Here is a 21,811-nt window from a genome sequence, read left to right as displayed (position 1 = left end):
AGTCTGGGTAAAGTTTTATTAAATTCATTTGTCTTTCAGAGAATCAGCTTTTGGCTTCATTGATGGTTTCTCTTACTTTTCTGTTTTCCATTGCATTGTTTTCCACTCTTATCTTCATTATTTCCTCTCTCCTGTTTAATTTGTGTTTAATTTGCTCTTTGTTTTCCGGTTTCTTAAGGTAGAAGCTGAGGTCACTGGTTATAGACACTTTTCTAACACAGGTATTTGAGTTATAAAATTCTTCCTAAAAATTTTAAGATGCTTTAGTAGCATCCCATAAGTTCTTTAAAAAATGTTTAATGTCTTCCCCCCCCACCCAGCTTTATTGAGGTACAACTGACATACAAGTGTACATTGTGTTATGTAGTGTTTTTAATTTCTCTTTTGAATTTTGCTTTAACCCCGTTCCCTTTAATCCTTTTGGGATTGATGATTTGGTTGGAAGTAAATCTGTTCCCTATCACTCCATCTTAGTCAGAGGTAGAAGCTGGCAGTGCCTTTGTTTTCACAACCCAGCACTGGATGTTAAAATCAATGTATTGGGTTATTACAAGCATTACAAATAAAATGGTATAAAATAGAAAATAAAAATTAGTGTATTTCATGTATTAAGAGTAAGTTTTGTTTTGTGAAACTTCTTTTAAGTTAAATGTACGTATGTATGTGTGCCTTGGATTGTGATATGAAAGGAATTTTATGCTGTGGATCATGGTAAAAAAAAAAAAAAAAAAGCTTGAGAAATGTTGTTCTAGACACAGCATGGTCCAGGACAGGCAAGAGTCGCAACACTCAGTCTCCACCTTTGCTGTGAAGAGTTCATGTGATCTGGGGAAATTACTTCTATTTAATTTTGTCCATCTGAAAAAATGTTCATCATCTCCTGCCTGAGAATTCCAGAAATCTCTGTGCAATATCTTGTAGTTCTTAGAATTGAGTTAGATCGATCATTTTATCAGTCAAGAAACGTTTATTGATTGCCAAGTGTGTTTTAGGCACTGTGCATGCTAATCTTGAGTTACCAGCATGAATAAGAGGGAGGCCCTCGCTGGCCCAGTACTAGACTATACCTGGCTACCAGAGGAAGCAGGAAGTAAGGCTTTAAGAAGTGCTATGCAGACTCTCAGCACAGGGAGGATTCAGATATTGTGGAGTGTCCAGAGGGAATTAATTGTTCAGAGGGACTTGTAATGTTAGAGGTTAAGAATGTGAGAGTGAAGAGGGCCTGTTTGAGGAATCTCAAAGCTAGTTTGTTTCACTTCGTTCATCACACACACACACACACACACACACACACGCACACACACTTTAATACTTACTATGTCCTTGAGATATAGCAAAGAACAAAAGTACTCCTGCCTTCAAGGAGTTTGCCTTCCACTAGGAGAAATATAGTAAACATTACATATAATAAGTAAGTAAATGATCTGTTAAAAATGGTAAGGACTATAGAAAAAACCGAGCAGGTGAAGGGTAATTAGAAGTGGGTCTGCCAGTTCTAATTTAAAAATATATATATTTTGTTGATTTTTTACAGAGAGGAAGGGAGAGTGATAGAGAATCAGAAACATTGATGAGAGAGAAACATCAATCAGCTGCCTCCTGCACACCCCCTTCTGGGGATGTGCCCAAAACCAAGGTACATGCCCTTGACCTGAATCGAACCCGGGACCCTTCAATCTGAGGCCAACACTCTATCCACTGAGCCAAACCGGTTAGGGCTGCCAGTTTTAATTTTATATGGAAGATATTTGATGGAGGTATATTTAGAATCTAACAGTAGTATATATTATAATACAAATTCTAAAAATATTCTAACATAATTAGAATCTTGATGTTGTATTGTCACTTTGTGGCCAGTAGGACACAAAGGGCCATTTCTGAGAAAAATGGGGTGGGAGGGGGTTGTGTGAGAGAGATGTGGGCAATTATGCACACACCCTCCCCCCAGGTGTCCTGTAGGGGCATCTCCATTAAGGACATCGGCAAGACAGGCAGAAGAGTGTTACTGTGTGACCTGGACCAAGACGTTTTTGCCCTTTGCTTCCCTTCCTTGGCATGTCCTCACCCAGCAGGAGCTGGTGGCTGAGCAGAGAAATGAACTTCAGCCTGGCCTTTCAGCACCCAATAGGTGTCACAATCCAGTGATGGTGGAGAGAGACAGACCTGCTGGCCTTTTCTTCCGGCCCTGCATCGAGATTGTGTGTGTGTGTGTGTGTGTGTGTGTGTGTGTGTGTGGTTACACTCATCGCTGGGGATCTATATAAAAACCCCACTAGATGCTTTCTGTTCCTTTGTAATATTTAAAACGTCATGGAGATTAAAGCATTTACCTGGACGTTCGTATATTTTCGATTCTCTCACCCAGCCTCTGTGGGCAGATGGGTGATCATTCTTATTGTTTGGATGAGATCCCATCCGGTCGCCCTTACTGGCGCGGTGAGCTGCCCGCCTTTCACTCAGCTGGACAAGGGCGCGCAGGCGTTGGAGGTTCCGCAGGTTGCGCATCTGGCGCCTGGGCCCGCCCAGAGCAGTGCCCGCCTAGGCCGTGGCCCTGGGTTTGTGCTTTCCAGCGTGCTGGGCGCTCTCTCCCCGCGCGGGGGCACCAGAGCCCTCGGAAGTGTCTGGCACTGCGGTGCATTTTCCCAGTGCCTTTTAAATGACTGCGGAAAAACAGCCTCTCTGAGCCGCAAAAGGGAGGACGGATTCACAGACCAGGCTTGCAAATGCCCCACAGCGATCGCAGCCATCATTTAACTGAGCCCACAGAGCCGTTATGGTTTGTCACCCGACCCTCCCGGATCGCCTTGTTTGTCTTTAGTGAGACCCTGAGGCTTTGGTCCTGCCGGGCTTCTTGGTAGCTGGATGCCTGTCGTGCTCTCGGTAGCGCGGGCGCAGGGCACGCGTTTGCGCACACTCGCGCTCATAGGAAAACGCACAAGGTACGGCAGGGGAGCAAGGGCTTTGGGTGCCCCGAGTCGGGGTGGGCATCGCGGGGAGTGAGGTTACGATCTGGGAAGGGTTGCATCCTGCCAGGCTGACGGGTGAGAGAAAATGACGCGGCGCCACACATCGGACAGGCCAGGGTTGCTGCCGCGCATTTAGGGAACCCAATACGAGTCAGGCGCGCTCCCTTCCCCTCACATGTCTCTATTTCCCGGGAGTGTGATGCCAGAAAACCGCAGGGAAAAGACCCACTTAGAGAGCTAGAGTTGCGTTTGGAGACTCCCCTCCCTCTACAAAAGCACCAACAGGAAGACCCTCCAAACCCACCAGGGTTCCCAAATAGATGTCCCCGAATGGGGGCGGTCATCCTTGGTTACCGATGCCGAACACGTTTTGGTGTTTACAATATTTATTTATTTTTAGGATAGCTCGCCCTCCCTTTTAGGCAGGGTGGGAAAGGAGAACGCAGCGGGGAGGGAAGACTCCTGTAATAAGAAGCGGCGTATTTTTCACAGCTGAACCGAACCGGGTTTCCATTTCAAAAAGGGAGACAGCCTCCAGTGCGATTGTAGAAGAGACCGCGGTGTGCATTAGGAACTGGGAGGCGTCGAGCGGCGGAACGGTCCATCGCAGAGGTACCGGGATCTAAATGCGCGCACATACACGCACACACACGCTCTCAGGGACACACACACACACACACACGCACGCACGCACGCGCGCACGCGTCTACACAGCCTGGATGTGTGCGTGTGCGCGTCTGTGCGCGTGTGTGAACTCCCACATGCTGCTGCTGTCTGCTTCTGGCCAGTGGCACCGATGCCTCCCTCCTCCCCGCTCGCCCCCAGATTCCCCTCCCCTCCTTGTTGCTTTTGTCTGGAGGGTATTATGGGTTTGTGTGTGTATGAGCGTGTGTGTTTTTGGATTTCAGACTAATTTTCTGGAGTTTCTGCCCCTGCTCTGCGTCAGCCCTCACGTCACTTCGCCAGCAGTAGCAGAGGCGGAGGCAGCAGCAGCGGCGGCGGTGGCTCCCGGAATTGGGTTGGAGCAGGAGTCTCGCTCGCTCCTTCGCTTGCGCTCTCTGCGCTCAGTGCTCGGCGGCAGGAGAAGCCTGGACCCAGGCGCCGCCGGCAGGCGGTAGGCGCCGGAGCCGGGTGAGCAGCGCGGACAGTGCCCTTCGTAGTTTCGGCCCTCACTGTCCCCCCTCGGGGAGGCTGAGGCGGCTCCCCAGGTGGGACGTGCCGCACCACCTGCCCGCGCCCCCTGCACCCAGCAGCGGTGGCGGATTCTGCAGCATCATTGGGGCCCCGTCTCCAAGCCGTTGCAGCGGCAGTCTCTCTTCGTCCCCTTTTTAAAGGGTCCTTCTCGTGGCCTGTGCCATGGAATCCATTCTCAGGGACCCTTGCCCTAGCTTCCCTCCCTCAACCTCAGACTTGGAAAGAGGCATCAGTGCCATCGAGGGGCAAGTTTATTTCTGGGGTGGGGAGCTGGGCACTCATCTTTCCACCGTCTCTTGGCTGGGGTTGGGGTGGGGGTGACGCGAGCCCCAAAGGAGAGTGCCTCAATTCTTCGTGTCTGGGGTCCTGCGCTCAGTCTTACCCGTGTCTGTTTGTCCTCAGCCCCGAGGTGCGTCTGGGATCTCAGTGCGTGTCTAGCAAGGAGCCTGCGTCCCAGAGAGTCCCCGGAGCACCGCGGGCTGGTGCCCGGCGCGCCGGGCCATGCTGCGGCGGCCACAGCGGAGCTCCTAGCGGCGGTAGCGCCCCCTGTGAGGAGGCCGGAGATGCCTCTGCCACTGTGAACGGTGCTGCCCGCCAGGATACGCTCAGCCCCGGACGCGCTGGGCTGTGCGGGCCGCAACCAACACCGAGCAGAGAGAGCAGCGAGCGCGGCAAAGACCGCCCAGCTCGGGCAGCGGAGGCCGGCCGGTGCAGCGCAGGGACACGTACTCAGGCTGACTGGGGCTGGCACAGGCGGCTAGCTATGTCGTCCTGGACGAGGTGGCATGGACCCGCCATGGCACGGCTCTGGGGCTTCTGCTGGCTGGTTGTGGGCTTCTGGAGGGCCGCTCTCGCCTGTCCCACGTCGTGCAAATGCAGCGCCTCCAGGATCTGGTGCAGCGACCCTATTCCTGGCATCATGGCATTTCCGAGGTTGGATAACACCATAGACCCTGAGAACATCACCGAAATGTGAGTTCCTGGTGTTCTCCCTTCTTTTTTCTCTCCTGGCCCCTGCAGCCCTGGCTGGCCAGGCGAGTCTATCCTGGGCATGAATGTTGTCTCAAGTCTGGGGAGAAGTCAGAGATGAACATGCAGGGCTGGGGGCCACCTGTCAGTTACCTGTCTGTTTCACTGGCCTGGGGCTGATAACACGGGGAGAAGTGTGACAGTTTAAAATAAGTTTTAAATATAGTATACGTGAGTGACAGACTTGTGGGAAGGCATTCTATATGCACTTTATATTTCAAAGTCTTGCTGGGTGTGCTTTAGGTTTTCCATATGCAATAACTTAGTTTTGAACATTTTTGTGTCATGAGATGCTATGTGTATGTTGTGTTAGGAGGAGTTCTAGTAATATTTACTGGAAAGGAGGTTAAGATAATTAACTTTTTAAAATTTGTTGAAGGGGGTTAGAGTCTCCCCCCCTAACATCTTTCTCTGAGGTTTGGAGTTGACCCATGTCCCTTTTCATTTTATACATCGAGGTTTTACTTAGGAGATTGCATCCAGAGATGGCCTTGAACATGATCTGTAAGGGGAGAAGTTCTGAGTGTTGAAAAGCACTTGCTCAAAAGGGAAAATGTGATCGTTGGAAGCCTAAGAGCCTGGTCTGATTTAATTTGGAGTTGACTTCTCAGAGATGTAATTTTAAGACCATGTGGATGATACATTTTAATTGTCCACTGAATAATTTCCCAGGACATGGTTGGATGCTAAAGCCGTGTGTAGTCCTCAGATGAATGCTGCCTTTAGCATGGGACCCTAGGACCCTGGCAATATTTGAGCTTGTTCTGATCTGATGGAGAAGCAGGATTGTGCATTTCTGTCTCCTCTTTCTATGCCTTGTGACAAATACATTAGCAAGTAGGCGTCCACCAGTCCTTCCTCCAGCTTCTCCTATCAACTCTCCTAGAGGTGTTCCCCCTCCCCAGCATTGCCATTTAATCCATTAACATGAGATTTTATTCATCCATGGAGAGGGCTGTAATGCAAAGTTTCTCTAGGTTTCTCTTACGTGTTTGGGACTAAGATAGGCAGCCCTGAAAGTAGGGCTTGGGCTGTGGCCTTCCGGTTGTCGAGTGCGCATGCATATTTCCGCCCCCCCCCCCCCCCCCAGAAAACGCACACCCTGTTTCTGCCAAGGTGTGACCGAGATAACCTGTTTTTTCCTTCATGTAAGTAAGAGACCTTCCTGGTCTCTGTTTGTTCTACTGGGGATGTTCTTGTTATAAGGCTCAGGCAGAAGGAAGTGACAACAGAACAGAGGGGAAACATGCTGGCCTAGCAGTACTGAGATGTGCAGGGAGCAGCCAACTGTCAGGCTGGATCCAGGATGCTCGGCTCTCAATCTTTTTTTTTTTTTTTTGCCAGGATAGCAGCAGTCAGGGCCTGAGGTAGGGCCCTGGCCATGCTGACCCTGGGCCGGCCCTAGGCTGGGCTGGTCCAAGCTCACCACGCTGGTCAGAGTGTCTGTGGCCTTTTGTCCGGATGTGTCTCTTACATGAGATGGGGTGTCAGTAGTCAGATGGAGAGAGCCATAGAGAATTCAGAGCTCTTCAGACTATTTTAAGGTCAGGGGGAGTGCCTTTGTACAGTGAGATGTTGTTTTATTGTTGTTTTTAAAATTCTGTCTTAGGCAACAGATAACCTAAAGAGGGAGAAAATGAGATAAGGCTAGTCATTTTTCATCTTAACATGTTTTTTCACTTTAATATTTTTAAAATCACAATCAGAGAAAAGGACACTAAAACTCTTTTTAAATTTAAAATGTGATTTTAAATCTTAGTGTCCTCAGCTGCCTGAGATAGAGGAAATCAATAGATTTGAGCAGAGCTTTCTTATACTAGTCCTCATAATTGCTCTTGTTGCTGTTTTTATATCCAATGGCAGATTCCTATTTTCAGGCTTTTAAAAATGGATTTTTTTTGGTTATATTTACCAAAGCACTTGTCACAGTTACTCATTCAATAATGGCACTCCTAATTTCTACTCTTGTTTTTTATCCTTTGGTTTGAAAATTTGTTGAAATTAAGATAATTGAGAGGTATCAATGCATAAATGTTTAGGATGGGGAATTAGACTGGCCAATGGGAAAAAATATGTTCCCTGCTCTGTCCCTCAGCTTTGACTGAGCCCAGCCAGTCTGAGCCCCAGGTGTTCTTATCTGTAAAATGTATCGAAATTCTTGTTTAGAAAGCACTTAGCATCATCATTTTGAATTCTGCTGTTTTGATATCAAAATGACATCAGTGGATGAGCTTGTTTCACTCTCACCATCTGTGTTCTTTTTCTTACATATTAATATTTGCTTGAACAGCTTTTCAATTCTTGGCCAGTAGGTACCAGCTACAGTTGGAACCAAATTACACTTTTTAAAAAAACTTGTTATTAGTCCCAAGGGTATTCCTAAAATAACATGTTTCAAAGTTCTGGTTTAATGGTGCTTAGCTAAACTTACATGTCCCCATTAAAAAAAGTAGGAATAATATAAGTAAATAAACTGAAGCAACAGTTGACTGTATCGTTTAAAAATAGTATATCTTTTAGTAACTATACATTGGGGGAAAATATAACCACTGTGCCTTTTAGAATTCAGATAAAGGTCATGGTAGAACATTTAAAAAATATATGTATTGATTAAATAAGAGATAAGTTTATTTTTGTTTCTACATGCGTATTTTAAGTCAAGCTGACATTTTGTTTTGAGAGTCAGTGTTTGACTTTATTTTATGAAAAATCTCTCCATCCCTGTGTCTGTGTCTCATACTCTTTACTCACTAACATGGTCTACATCTAGATCTACATCTCTCTGTCTATAGATATGCATTACATTTGTCTATCATCACACTGCTGAGAAGTGCCCACTTTTGTTATTTGGTTATGGTTTTACCGAAGCTATACTAAATTCAGCTTAAAAATAATACCATTGTCACATATAAGTGGAATTCAAGAGTAAAGCCTGTTGTTGGAATTATGTAACTGGCCATTTAAGTCTCATTTTTATCAGGTGCCAAAATGCATTGCAAAGGACAAGTTTTGTCTCACGTAAGTGGTAAAAGGCATGGTTAAAATAGGTCAGGTATTTTAGTTTTATTGTGGTCAAAAACGTATAATACAAAATTTGCCATCTTAATTATTTCTTACTGTACCACTCAGTGGTGTTAAATATATTCACATTTTTGTGAAAGGGAATGCATTTTTATATTGTCTATATTTTAATGAAGACCAATGATGACCTTTTTCTCAATTTCTTGTGTGATGTTCTCTGATTTGGGGTTAATATTTGGAGACAAGTGTAATATTTTTCCTTGCAGTACAGCACAAATAGAATTTGCAGTTTCTGCCGCCAGAGCTTCTATGTGCAATTTATTGCTGGCTTGGTTAAGCGACTGTAATGTTATGTCATTAATACATTGATTTTGGCCCTCTCACCTTAGTAAGCTTTTCCATTGCAATTAATTGTACTAAATAAAAGTTCTGGCATTTACAAGGATTCAGTGAAAGGCATCAGTTTTTTATGACTCTGATATTTACTTCTCAGCCCCTCCAAGCTTGAATTGTGCTTTATATGCATTTAAGAACCTCGGAGTAAGTTTTGAGTGTGGTTACATAGGCCACACTGGGCTTGTTAATAAATAAGGCAGGCTAATTTATGTCATTCATTATTTAATACAGCTTGCAAGCTCTTGTTGAAAACCTGCTGTCTTCATAGTGAAGATATTTTCAGAATTCAGCTCAGCACAACAATGTTGAATTCTGAGTTTCATACCTTCCATCTCTGAATTATGGAGGTTTTTATTACATTGGGTCAAACAACTGAAAAGCCCCATGACCCTTCTGACCCTACTTTCTTCCACCTCCCCCTCTCCCTCTCATCGACTATCCAGGAAAATGTATTTGATTTTTTTTTCTTCTCCGAAAAGTGATATTTCCTTATGGGAATTCAGAGCATTGGAGTTAAGAGAAAAGCCTGGGTTATACGTTATTATGAACAAGTAATGGGAAGTTACAATAGTGTGGTCACAACTCCACAGTACTGAGTTTAGCTTTGTTTTAGATCTGCCACTGTTTTTATCCCATAAACCTCTGCTTCTTTCTGTTTCAGCATTCCCCTGTAAAGACATTTTCTAAGCTGAAAAGTTGGCTGAACAGCTAAGAGTTGAGGTCTCTTTCTCCCTGGGAACATTCTGTATGATCTCTTTGACTATATCTAGGTCATAGGAGCATAAAACCTAGAGTTTTTGTTTAGCTGGGAAAGGAAATAGAATTTCTTTTTTTCCCTTTTTCTTTTTCTTTTGCCTTTAGTACTAAGCGAGTGCCTCTACTTTTAACTCATTGCTTACCTTGCCTGTAGAGAAAGAAACATTTGCAGACCATGGTTGAATATTATACACTGGCATTTTTCCTAGACTAGGTTTACCAATTCTCTGGAGAGTTTCTGATAGGGTAAAAAACTATATGGTAAAATGTGGCACTGAACCTGCTGCCCTTTGGAGCAGTGCCAAATTTTTGTTCCTCTTGATATCTATAAATCAATGGAATGATTTTTTGTGGGAGAGATTATTTAGGCAGTGCAGACTTTTTACTTGTTTGATGTATGAGAGAAAAGAAGAAAATAAAACTCTCAACTTTGGATTATTAATATCTGATTAATCATTTTCATAAACTACTTGGTCTAGTGAGTTTAAAACACAAATCCTCCCCCCGCAGGTGGCACAGAGACCGGAGTCCCACAGTGGCCTGATAATTTTAGCTCTCCATTTGTTTGCTGATTGATTTCCATTAAGAAAGGCAATGATCCCACATGATCAGGTGTCTTCTCACCACTTACTTTGCTCTCTGGGATGCCCAAAGGACTGGGAAGTCATAAATATTGATCTGGGAGATGAAGGAGTGAATGGTTGTGAGTGATATAAATCTAGGAAGAAATATGATGCATAGGTATGAAGTTTACATGTTTCACAAAACCCTGTTTGAGATAGAAAACTGGAGTTAGGTGTTACCTGGTCTGGAAATAGCCCCTTAATGTCTCTTGGCCTGAGCTTGTCAGATGTAAACTGAGGGCTTTGGAGTCGGTGATCAGACAAGTTTCTCCTGGCTCTGAAGTTCTGAGGTTTGTACATCAGCGTTGAGGTCAAGAATGGTGTGGGGTGGTCAGAGCCTGGCGGTGTGAGAGTCTGAGGATCTTGGGTGTCATCTGTTACATGTGCCTGTTTTCAATGTCTGCTCTGAGTTCCCCAAACTGTGTCTTTTTAAATTTAATTAATTAGCTAATTAATTAATTACACTTATTGGGGTGACATTGGTTAACATGATCATGTTGGTTTCAGGTGTGGGTTTCTATGTTACAAGATCTGTACCTCGCGCTGTGTGCCCACCACCCAAAGTCAAATCTTCTCCCGTGTCTTTTCAAATATGATCTGCTGCTAAGGCTGTTGGCATGTTAGTGCTGGCCTGATGGGTCCAAGGTCTCAGGGTCACTTAGAATCAGGACCACAGGAAGCGAAGGGGCTTTAGAAATGGTCTGTTCCAGCCCCCTCTGCATGCACCAGGTCAGTGAAGTCAGTAAGGCCATGATGCATTAAAAACATGGTGGGAGCTAGAACTCCCTTTCCTAGCAGGCAGAGAAAATGCCATGGCCTTTACTTTAGGGAGCCTCCCCGCTGTTGTGTGTCCCGGGACTTACGCTGATGCCAGCCCACCGTTTTAGAAGCATCAGAGATATGAAGACAGGCTTAGTCGGGCTAAGTCTGTGAAAACACGTCTCTACTAAAGACAAAGCAATTAAAAGGTGCTTGAGCTACTCATCCCAAAGCAATGATCTTATCTTCACAGAAATAAATACTTTTTTTTTTAATTTACTGTGTTTTAAAAAAAATCTCAAGTCTTCCTCTTCACTAGGCAATTCACACACAAAAGTTGAGCTGCAAAGGAGAGCCTTTCTGAGTTGGTAGCAATGAGGGATGCTAACCTGTGCCTGCTGGACCATGTTGGCAGGTTGGGGTTGGACGGAGGGCAGAGCAGACAGAGCAGTGGAGGCTGCTGCTCTTGGAGTCTCTGTTACAATCAGGTATGTAAGTGGAGGAACCCACAGCCCTTTATACAAAGTCAGCCTTAGCACCCATGCAAGACCTGTGGCTGGAGAATACTTATTCTCTCCTGCCTTCTTTTCCCCCTGACTTCTCATTGCCCCAAGGTTGATGGCGGAGATCAATGGCTGAGCCAGTGGGCAAGCTTAAGGGTTATTGATGCACATCCAGAATGTATTCTGCCACCATTATGGGTGCTGTCCGTGGCCTGCACGAAGCCTTTCCTGGAAAGAACACACCTCTGAGATGTACCTTTGGTTTCAGGCAAGGCTTCTCCCCAGGGACCTGAAAGGCACTTTATAGGCATCTGCTTATTTAGGTTTAAAACCTTGCACTGAAGTCAGTGGGAAGGTCTTGATGGCCTCGGAGGGACTCATGTTGATCGGTTCTCCGGTCAAGCAGAGTGGAGTTTGGATTAGAGTCCCATCCAGTATCTGGCTTAGGGCTTTGTCTGCTCAGCCCCATTTGCCCAAATCTGGGCCCCAGAGAACGGGCAGTTTTAAGAAAAGTGTAAAGATTCAAATAAATATTCACAAGTTAAACAGCATGGCAGTGGGGAGGTGGACTATGCTTCATGTCTTTGCCCTTCATCATCATCTCCGCTGTCACCATGGGTTATATTAGAAGATAAGGATTTGCGTGCCCTTGGGAATATGGCATCTTCTGGTATGGAATAAAAATGTTAATAATCACACACCATTTAGAGTTCCCTGGCACCATACATAGTTATTATAATACTAGAGGCCTGATGCATGAAAATTTGTGCAAGAGTAGGCCTTCCTTCCCCCAGCTGCCGGCACTGGCTTCCCTCCGGCACCCGGGACCCAGGCTTCCCTCCTCCGGCTGCCAGCAGGCACCCAGGACCCAGGCTGGCTTCCCTCTGGCCCTGGCTTTGTCAGGAAGGACGTCCGGAAGACGTCCAGTCTAATTAGCATATTACCTTTTATTATCCTATCTAATAAAAGAGTAATATGCAAATTGACCATCACTCCAACACACAAGATGGCTGCCCCCATGTGGACACAAGATGGCCACGACAAGATGGCCAGCAGGGGAGGGCAGTTGGGAGGGACCAGGTCTGCAAGGGAGGGCAGTTGTGGGCGATCATGCCAGCAGGGGAGGGCAGTTGGGAGGGACCAGGCCTGCAAGGGAGGGCAGTTGGGGGTGATCAAGCCTGCAGGGGAGGGCAGGTAGGGGTGACCAGGCCAGCAGAGGAGGGAAGTTGGGGGTGACCGGGCCTGCAGGGAAGGGCAGTTGCGGGGGATCCAGGCCTGCAAGGGAGAGCAGTAGAGGGGGGGACCAGGCCTGCAGGGGAGGGCAGTTAGGGGCAATCAGGCTGTCAGGGGAGCAGTTAGGCATCAATCAGGCTGTCAGGGGAGTGGTTAGGGGGTGATCAGGCTGGCAGGCAGAAGCAGTTAGGGGCAATCAGGAAGGCAAGCAGGCAAGCAGTTGGGAGCCAGCAGTCCTGGATTGTGAGAGGGATGTCTGACTGCCCGTTTAGGCCTGATTGTACCTGGATCAGGCCTAAACGGGCAGTCAGACATCCCTTGAGGGGCCCCAGATTGGAGAGGGTGCAGGCTGGGCTGAGGGACCCCCCCTCCCCATGCACAAATTTCATGCACTGGGCCTCTAGTTATAGATAATTGACTATATTTTTGCTGTACTTTATATCCATGTGACCATTTTGTAACTACCAATCTGTACTTTTCAAACCTTCAAAAGACCCCTGTTTTTCATTGTAGATTTAGCACCACACCCTTTCCTGTAATTTCCATATTTCAGAAGTTCTCTGGATACACACACACACACACACACACACATCAGAATTCTATTTGTGTGTACAGGGTGTCTATGAATATATAAACATATGTATACGACTCCACTGGGTGTGGCTCTTTCATACTTAATTATCTTGAATTGTAAAATTTTCCTAATAATTTAGGGTTTACTTCCTTAAACTATCCAGACTTTTAAAAAAATGACATATAATTGACATATCAGCTTCAGGTGTACAAAATCATGATCTGATATTTGCACTGTATATTGGGAAATGCTCACCACAATAAGTCTAGGTAACATCACCTCACATAGTCATAATATTTTTCTTGTGATGAGCACTTTTTTTGATTTACTCTTTTACCAACTTTCCAACATATATTACAATACAGTATTATTAGCAACTAGAGGCCCAGTGCATGAAATTTGTGCACTGGTAGGGTCCCTAGCGACTGCTGGCTGCCGGCCAGGTACTCCCTTCCTTCCCCCGGCCGGCCCCACCCCCTGGTCGAACTCCTGGATGACCTCCTGGTCGAGGGAACAATTTGCATACTACACATTTATTATATAGGATAGTCACCGTGCTGTGCGTTACATCCCCACCCAGACTTTTAATTTTGTTTTCATCATTCTGGATGTCTCTCCCTGAGGACCTGATGGGAGGTATTCTCTGAGTGAAGTAGGTGAATGTTCGTACTTGAAGTAGGTGAATGTTCGTACTGGCTTCTCAGAGGCCCATTGCATTGTCCTCTTTGATCAATTCTCAACATGAACAAAAATTTACATGATCACTGATGGATTTTTGAACTCTACAGTAGTGTAATTTAACCCCAAAGACAATGGAATTTTGGGTTTTGACCTCTGAAATATGGTGCAATCTAAAAAGATAGGCTCTTCTACATTCTCATTTTTGTCAAAAGAAGTTGTTTCTGTTTCATGTGCCCCAGAGTCCCTTGCTGCGTGGTGGCAGAGGGCGCCTGGTACTGCTTCTCTGACTGTTGCTCACTGGGACAGCTTGCTTCCCTTGGCTTACTCATCTGTGCGATGTGTGTGCAGGGGTGGGGAGTGGGGAGCCAAAGCTTGACGTGTGGTCTCTAAGATCTCTGGTAAGGTTTGATACAAAAACAGGCACCTCTCTCCAAAAAAAACTAACCTAACCCAATCCAAACCACAGCACTCCTTGTGGTCTGCTCCCAGTTTGACTTCAGAACGCTGGTGCCACCACCCCAAACTCAAGAGTGTCATGGGAGATTTTGCTCCTGGCATGTTTACCTTGCACTCCTGCATTTAGCCTTTCTTTGTTGTCACTCTTTAGTCTTCTCCCTCTGTTTCCGGTGGTGTTTCTTAGGCCCCTCTTCACTTCCCCCAAAACACACTCACACACACACACACACACACACACACACACACACACGCACATAGGCATCTAGCTGCAAAGCCCCTTTAGCAGATTGTGAAGAAATCTTTGGTTGCATGACCTGGGCCGACCACCATCATTCCCACTGAACCTGGCTTGATAAGGTTAACACACAGACAGAAAAGCACAGGAACCTGAGAGGGACCTGAGTGGGGTGTTGGGATGTGGGGTTCACATCTACTCTCCCACAGTATCAGAACCTGGGATCCCGGGTGAGCCATTTAATCTCACCAGCCTGAGCTTCCTTATCTTGAAATCGGCAGGTTGAATCTTGGATGGATGCTAACCCCTGAAAGGCTGTGTGGTTCTGAATCAGTCAGCCATGGGCACTAATGTTTCCTTTTCTGTCCTGGAATTCACCCTTGCCTCCTCCCACCCAGAGTTACTCCAGTTCTCTGGTGGCTTAAGCAATAGAAATCTGATGGGTGAGATTTCTTTAAGTCCAACTCTGCAGTTCAAGTTGGATGGCTTTGCAGGTCACGGGCTCCCTGCCTCCTGGGTTTCCCACTAATCAAAACAAACTTGTATTTTCTTCCTTAGAGATCATTTTCTTCCCATGTACTGTCTCCCTCCACTTTCAGCAATTGTATCAATGAATCCACATGTTCATGTCTGATCAGCCCACTTGGGGGCCACTTCTGTGGATGGTGCTCTAGATGGATTTCTAATTGGCTTGCCTCTTTGGCCAGTCTCCACCTTTCCTGACCCTCAAAGCAGGAGCTTACACCGAAATCAAGTCTCATCTTTCTGCTCATCAAGCCTTCTTTTCCCGCTGGCTGGAAGAGTTTATCACATATTTCCAGTGGGCTGCCTGATATCGAATTCAAACTTCCTGCAAACATTAGTTCAGTTCCACTAGTGCTTAGGGAGGACACTGGGGTGCTACAAACAAACAAGGAAGTGAGGCGAGGAGCCTCTGAGTAGAGTAGCCTATATCTAGTGGGAGAAACAGTTGAGCAAACATCTAATTTTAATATACTGTGATAAGGATGTCTGTGAACTTGAGGATTAAACCCCCATTTACATCATGATTGTTTCAGCTCCTGGGAAACATGGGAACATTTATAAAGGGTGCTTCTCCCAAATGTGCATGGTTTTCACTGTTTAACAGTGGGAGGCGTAGATGTGTAGACTGGATGTGAGCAATCCCCAAACCCCACTTCCTATGATGGCAGGAACCCAGCTGAGTGTTATTTCTCTCTTAACAATTTTTGACATTCTTGTGTCCTGGTTTGCTCATATTCCATTTGGAGCAAGCTTCCTGCATCTGAAACACACCTTCCCCTTTGGTTACGATAGAAGGGCTAGAGCACTTCGTGGTAGAAGCCAGTCACTCCACCTCTATTACAGAGCCCATCCTCTTAAACTTTCCTTCATCAGCGACTTCCCTCTCATCTCTATTTTCAGTCTCTTCCCCTTGTAAACATCAGAATCTAAGCAGGACAACTTTTCCTTTAGCAATGTTTCCTCCCTTTCCTTCCATCCCTCGTTAGTCCTTGCCCTCTCCCCTCTCCCTTCAAAGCTTGATCTTAGAAGACTGATCTGTATTCATTATGTCTATTTCCTCAGCTCCTAATCTCATCTTAATCCACAGCTTCATTGAACTTGTTTTCCACCACCAGTTCCAAAGACCTTGGGCTAAATCCAAGGCATATTTTTCTGTCCTTCTCTTATTTGCTTAGTAGAACTTGGCCTCCCTTCTCACTCCCTCTCTTGAAGCATCCTTTTCCTTCAGTGCAACTGTACTTTCCTTGTCTCCTCCAGTTTCTCCGGCTGCTGCTTTTTAGTCTTACTTGTGGGCACTCTTTTCTCCACTCCTCCCCTAGGCCCTGGGTCGGCAAACTGTGGCTCGCGAGCCAGATGCGGCTCTTTGGCCCCTTGAGTGTGGCTCTTCCACAAAATACCACAGCCTGGGCGAGTCTATTTTGAAGAAGTGGCGTTAGAAGAAGTTTAAGTTTAAAAAATTTGGCTCTCAAAAGAAATTTCAATCGTTGTACTGTTGATATTTGGCTCTGCTGACTAATGAGTTTGCCGACCACTGCCCTAGGGATGTCCCATGGGTTTCTTTCCTAGGGCTGCTCTTCCTGGGCTGTCCTTGGGCTGTGTACCCTCATCCACTACTTCTGTTGCCTTTTGTATTCTAATGATGTCTTGATCTATGTTTCCGTCCATGATCAGGAGGACCTTTGGGCTCATATGCCCAACTGCCTACTGAACATGTGTCACCCTTGACATTTCCAAATTAAATTCATCATCATCCCAAAGCCCTGTATTAATCTAAGTATCATGTCTTCCACATTCATTTTCATAAATTCCCAAATTTTTAAAATGTGTTCAGTTCTTTTTATTTCTGCTGCCCTCATTCATTCTTTCATCATTCATTCAACAGATATTCTGGGGTCTGCTCTGTGTCCTGCTAAATGCTTAGGATATGATGGTGGAAAGACTGATCTGGCCTTTTCTTCTTACCAAGCTTGCAGTCTGGGAGGGAAAATTAACATAAAAACAGTACTTATGTAAGCAAAAACAATAATTCATTTTACCATCCTTTTTGCCTAAAATGCTTCAACCTTCTTACTTGGCATCCTAACTCTCAGTCTTGCCCCTTCTCTATTCATATGCCATACTGTGCTGGAGTGGTCTTTCAAAAATGCCGATTTTATCATATCACTGTTTCTAATTGCCCAGTGGCCTTCTCATTTCTTAAAATAAATTCAAAGTTGATTTCATTTTGTTTTTTAGTTTAAAAATTAAAACCCATTTTGAGCATATTGCTATGTAATAAGACATATAACTGTCACGTGGACTCAAATACACAGATCAGCATTACAATTGCTTTTGCACCAGATCTATGAAGGCGCACAAATTATAACTGGAAGCTTGCTTGGTGATCTTGGAATTAGAGCAAGGGCACTTAATTCTGCATTTAAAATGTTAAATGAAATTAAGCTAAGCTTGCCCGAGGCATCCATCTCCGTAATTGGAGCGCCTTCACAAAGGGAATGCAGAACTTGAAGTACTTTGGCCCAGACCTGAGTCCCCTGGATGGACACTCCTGTTTTTCCCCTTTATTCCCAGGGCCCAGCACCAATTCTGATTGACACCTTCTTTCTTTGGAGTGCCTTTAGCCAAGTTTTGCTCAAGCCTGGGAGGCTTGTCAGATTCTTTAAAGTGATTTTGTACATATTTCCTCTGAAATGCATTTTCATTGCATGGCATTTTTAATTAGTAAGTATTTTTTAAAGTAATATTTGAACATGATAAGAAATGCCGGTGGGTACAAAAGAGTGTATCATGAAAAGTAGTCTCCCTTTAACTAACCCAACAATCCCTCTGCCTCATATCCAGTAGCAGCTTTGACTTTAGTTTCTGTGTCTGCCTCCAGAAACAGTCTACTCACATAAATGAGTACATATCTGTCTTTTTCTGTTTGTACACAATGAGGGCATATACATACATATATATTCCTTCCATTTTCACCTTTAACTATGCTCACTGATCTGCATCTTGTTTTTTTGTTTGTTTGTTTGTTTTTACTTAACAATGTATCTTAAAAATGTTTCTCTATCAGCATATATACCTAACCTTTTATTTTCACAGCCAGGCAGTAAAGTAATCCATTGAATGAATCAACTATATTTGCCCAACCTCCTTTTAAACAACCTTTTGTGCAAGTTTATCTACACATGCATGATTTTATCTGTAGATAAACTTTCTAGAATTTGAATTGCAGGGACATTTGCAAGACATTTGTGATTTTGATAGATATTGCCAAGATGTCTTGCAAGAAGACCACATCATTTTATCCTCCCACCCAAACCGGAAGCACCTGTTTTTCTGCTGCTAAGCCAATACTATTTGTTATCAAACCTTTGACCTTTGCCAATCATCTTCCTGGGAAATAGTATCTCACCATTGTTTTACTTCATAATTCTGTAATTCTGATCCAGATTGAAAGTCTTTTTGTGTGTAAGTAAGTCATTTGTATTTCTTTTTCAGTGAACTATGTTATCATATCCCTTAGCTCTTTCCTATTTCTATTGGATTAGTGGACTTTTCAGCCATAAAATCTGTTTAACAATGAGAATGTTTATACTTCCCCTAATGTTTTGCTTATCTTCTGATGCTGATTATAGTATTTCCTCCTCCTCCTCCTCCGCCTTTTCTTCATCCTCATTTTCTTTTTCTTGTAACATAGAATTACACTTTTGAAAGCAAAATTTATTATTTCTTTTATGGCTCTTATGTTGTAAATGTGGTTAAGAAGAGTCTTCCCTTCTCTAAGAGTATGAAATAAATCTCATATTTTCTTTTACTATTACTATTTCATGCTTTTGTATTTAAAACTTTACTATATCTGGGTTTTTAAAAATATAAGGCGTTTTATTGTATTATTATATTTACTATATTAAAATTATTTTATTATTTTTCCAATATAGATAATCAGCCAATCAGGTCTCTTGATACCATTGAGTATATAATTCAACCTTTTACTCACTAAATTAAAATAAAATATGTTTATATACAAAGATCACCTTTGTACTTGGGCCTATTTTAGAATTGATCCTAGTCTGATAATCAGTCTGTATGCATGCCAGCACTAAACGTTTTGTCTCCTAAAGCTTCATATTATTATTATTGTAATTTTTATTGAATTTACTAGGGTTACATTGGTTAATAAAATTATATAGGATCATGTTATTATTATTTTTTTCTACTTGAAGTATTAATCTTACTCACCAGTCTCTTAATTCAGAATTTTTAGGATTAGTTTTGCATGATAATTTTTCCGTATGAATTTAGGAATTGCTTTCCTAGCTCCACCCACATTATATTGCTGTTTTAAATTAAGATATCACTACATTTATATATTTAAACAAGTCTTAACAAGTATTTAAAGCCCTGTATCCTCAAATTCAAACCTCTAGCCTCATTTTGTGTCTCTCCCTTTGTTCAGTGAGATGATACAGCCACCCTGAGCTTTCAATGCATCTACTGAGCTACGCTGTCACTCATCTCCCAGGCTTCTCGCTGGCCATCTTCTCTTCCTGGAGCACTGTTTCTTTGACTTCTGTCTCTGGCTAACTTCCTTGGCCTCCCTACCTCTGGGCTGTGTCTTCACCATGTGCTCATATATCTTATACCCCCATGCATTCCCCAATCCCAGCATAGGTAACTTAACATTATAAATGCACTGCTGGCTACCTGTCTATAGACACCATCCTATATAATAAAAGGCTAATATGCAAATCAACCCAACGGCAGAATGACCAGTTGCTATGATGTGCACTGACCACCAGGGGGCAGACGCTCAGTGCAGGAGCTGCCCCCTGGTGGTCAGTGTGCTCCCACAGGAGAAGTGCTGCTCAGCCAGAAGCCCTGAGCTGGGCTCATGGCTGGCGAGTGCAGCGGTGGTGGCGGAAGCCTCTCCCATCTCAACAGCAGTGCTAAGGATGTCAGACTGCCGCCTTAAGGATGTTGGACTGTCAGTTGGACATCTCCTGAGGCTCATGGATTGCGAGAGGGTGCAGGCCAGGCTGAGGGACACCCCCCTCCCCAAGTGCACAAATTTCGTGCACCAGGCTTCTAGTTAGAATATAAAATACATGAAGGCAGGGACTATGTGGATCTTGCTTACTGCTCTTTCCTGACACCCAGTACAGTGTCCTAGATCCCCACATTATACACATACATGTGGATATACCCACACCCACACCTCTCTACAAATCTATCATTTAGAGGTCCAAGTAAGAGTATTTACTAATAGTTGTTTGGGTCGCCACTATGCAAATTTCTAGACTTGACTTTTTCAAAGTCATTGAGTTAAGATGTTTCTTTAAATAAATAACTTTTATGGAATTAAATAGCACAGCATTAGTTCATATGCAGTAAGAAATCAATTCATTATAGAGACACAGCATAGCTGGAGAGGAAGAAAGACAAAGCTTTGATGAGCCAGCTGATTCTGTATCCAACAAGGAGGAGGTGCAGGGAAGAGATGAGGATGAGGGCAAGCAGATGAGAGGTACACAACAGGCTGGCTGGCTCAACAACAGAGGTGAATCTGGGGGAAAAGAATCATTCCAGGGACATCTGATTCCAGCAAACAAATCGGTCTAATGAGAAGGAGTTGTGCCTTTTCCGTTGTGTAATAGCTAATAATGGATATCCCTGTGGATCGATTGCAGTTTTCCCTAGGACTGCATTTATGATGCTTCACTTAAAAAGCGATTCTGGTGTGAGATTTCAGATGTGATTTATCCTTCTTGCAGTATGGATGGTAGAGACTGTTCATTTTTTCTCAAAGAATGGCAGACATCAGGTATAAAAAGATAGCGTGGCAGGTGCCATCTGATGCATGTCCTTTTGTGCCTTTGCAATCGAGGTGCACACATGGGCTGATTCTATGAATGTTTGCTGGGCTTTCTTTATATTTATAGTAATAGCACTATTGTACATCTTGCTACTTGTTTGGAAAACTGATCATAAAACAACTGATAGACATAGGAAACTGGGAGGGCTCTTAAAAATAGAGTAGGGAAGTATATAGGTGAACAGATTGTGTTGAATAACCCCCAAAAAAATTCTTCCTTGAGATAAATAACATCCATTTATTTATGTTTACATGATGCACTATGTTTATAATATACATGCAAATAAAATAGACTCTTGATACATTTTGAAAGTTAATTTTTAAAGAATGAATGGGCATTATAGATCCAACATACGATGTTAAACTCTGATGAGCAAAGTCTTATTTTTGGTTGAATCATTGGTTCTCAGGGTAAGCCTAGTTGACCCTTTGGGATTTAACTTCTTAGCCTTCTCCTTTACTCTTTAAGGGAATTGCTTTCTCGCTAATAAAAAGTGTCTTCTGGAATTTAACTGCCTGGCGCCTTGACGGCGCTATTGAGCCTTTTGTTTACTCCAGCCCAGCCTAGAAGGCACTCTGTCATTAACTCTCCTTTCATTGTATTTTATATCCATACATGTACAGTTTAGAGGGCAGTAGGTATTTGTTGACAAAGTCATTTCAGGATAGCTGAAATAAAAGACAGGAATTGACTGTTTACACATGCATGAGTAGATTGGTTGATTGATGAGTTCATTCATTTATTTAGTCAATTAGTCAATTAGCAAGTATATATTTTACATGTCCTCCCACCAGGCTCTTTTCTGGGTCCTGGGTAACAAGACTTAGGCCAGCTCCTACCATTTGTGTGGGCTGTTGAAAGGCACCAGTGGAGGTCTTCAGTCAGATCACTTCTGTCTCACAGCTGTGTAGACAATCCCTCCTACACATCTAGACTCCAGCACCCCCACCACAGACAGCAGTTTGAACCTCCCCGTCCCCCACCGCCTTGTGC

The 21,811-nt window shown here is 44.1% G+C and overlaps 1 protein-coding gene across 2 annotated transcripts in view; it reads left to right on the top strand.

Moving 5' to 3' along the window:
• Positions 1 to 2,750: 2,750 nt before the first annotated feature.
• NTRK2 (neurotrophic receptor tyrosine kinase 2) overlaps positions 2,751 to 21,811 on the top strand; it is a gene marked incomplete at its 3' end in the record, with an annotated part of 314,958 nt that continues 295,897 nt past the window's right edge. The window contains exons 1-4 of one of the 2 annotated variants that reach the window (XM_079790908.1): positions 2,751 to 2,939; positions 3,459 to 3,578; positions 3,875 to 4,174; positions 4,563 to 5,132. In XM_079790908.1, the coding sequence (XP_079647034.1) occupies positions 4,924 to 5,132 (209 nt within the window). In that variant the 5' untranslated portion in view covers positions 2,751 to 2,939; positions 3,459 to 3,578; positions 3,875 to 4,174; positions 4,563 to 4,923. The remainder of the gene's footprint in view (positions 2,940 to 3,458; positions 3,579 to 3,874; positions 4,175 to 4,562; positions 5,133 to 21,811) is intronic. The other variant, XM_079790909.1, reaches the window with a different exon arrangement.

Source organism: Cnephaeus nilssonii, assembly GCF_951640355.1.
Source record: "Cnephaeus nilssonii genome assembly, chromosome: 14".
NCBI lineage: Eukaryota > Metazoa > Chordata > Mammalia > Chiroptera > Vespertilionidae > Cnephaeus > Cnephaeus nilssonii.
The sequence above is the reverse complement of the archived record's forward strand: the minus strand, read 5'-3'. Positions and strand labels throughout refer to the sequence as shown.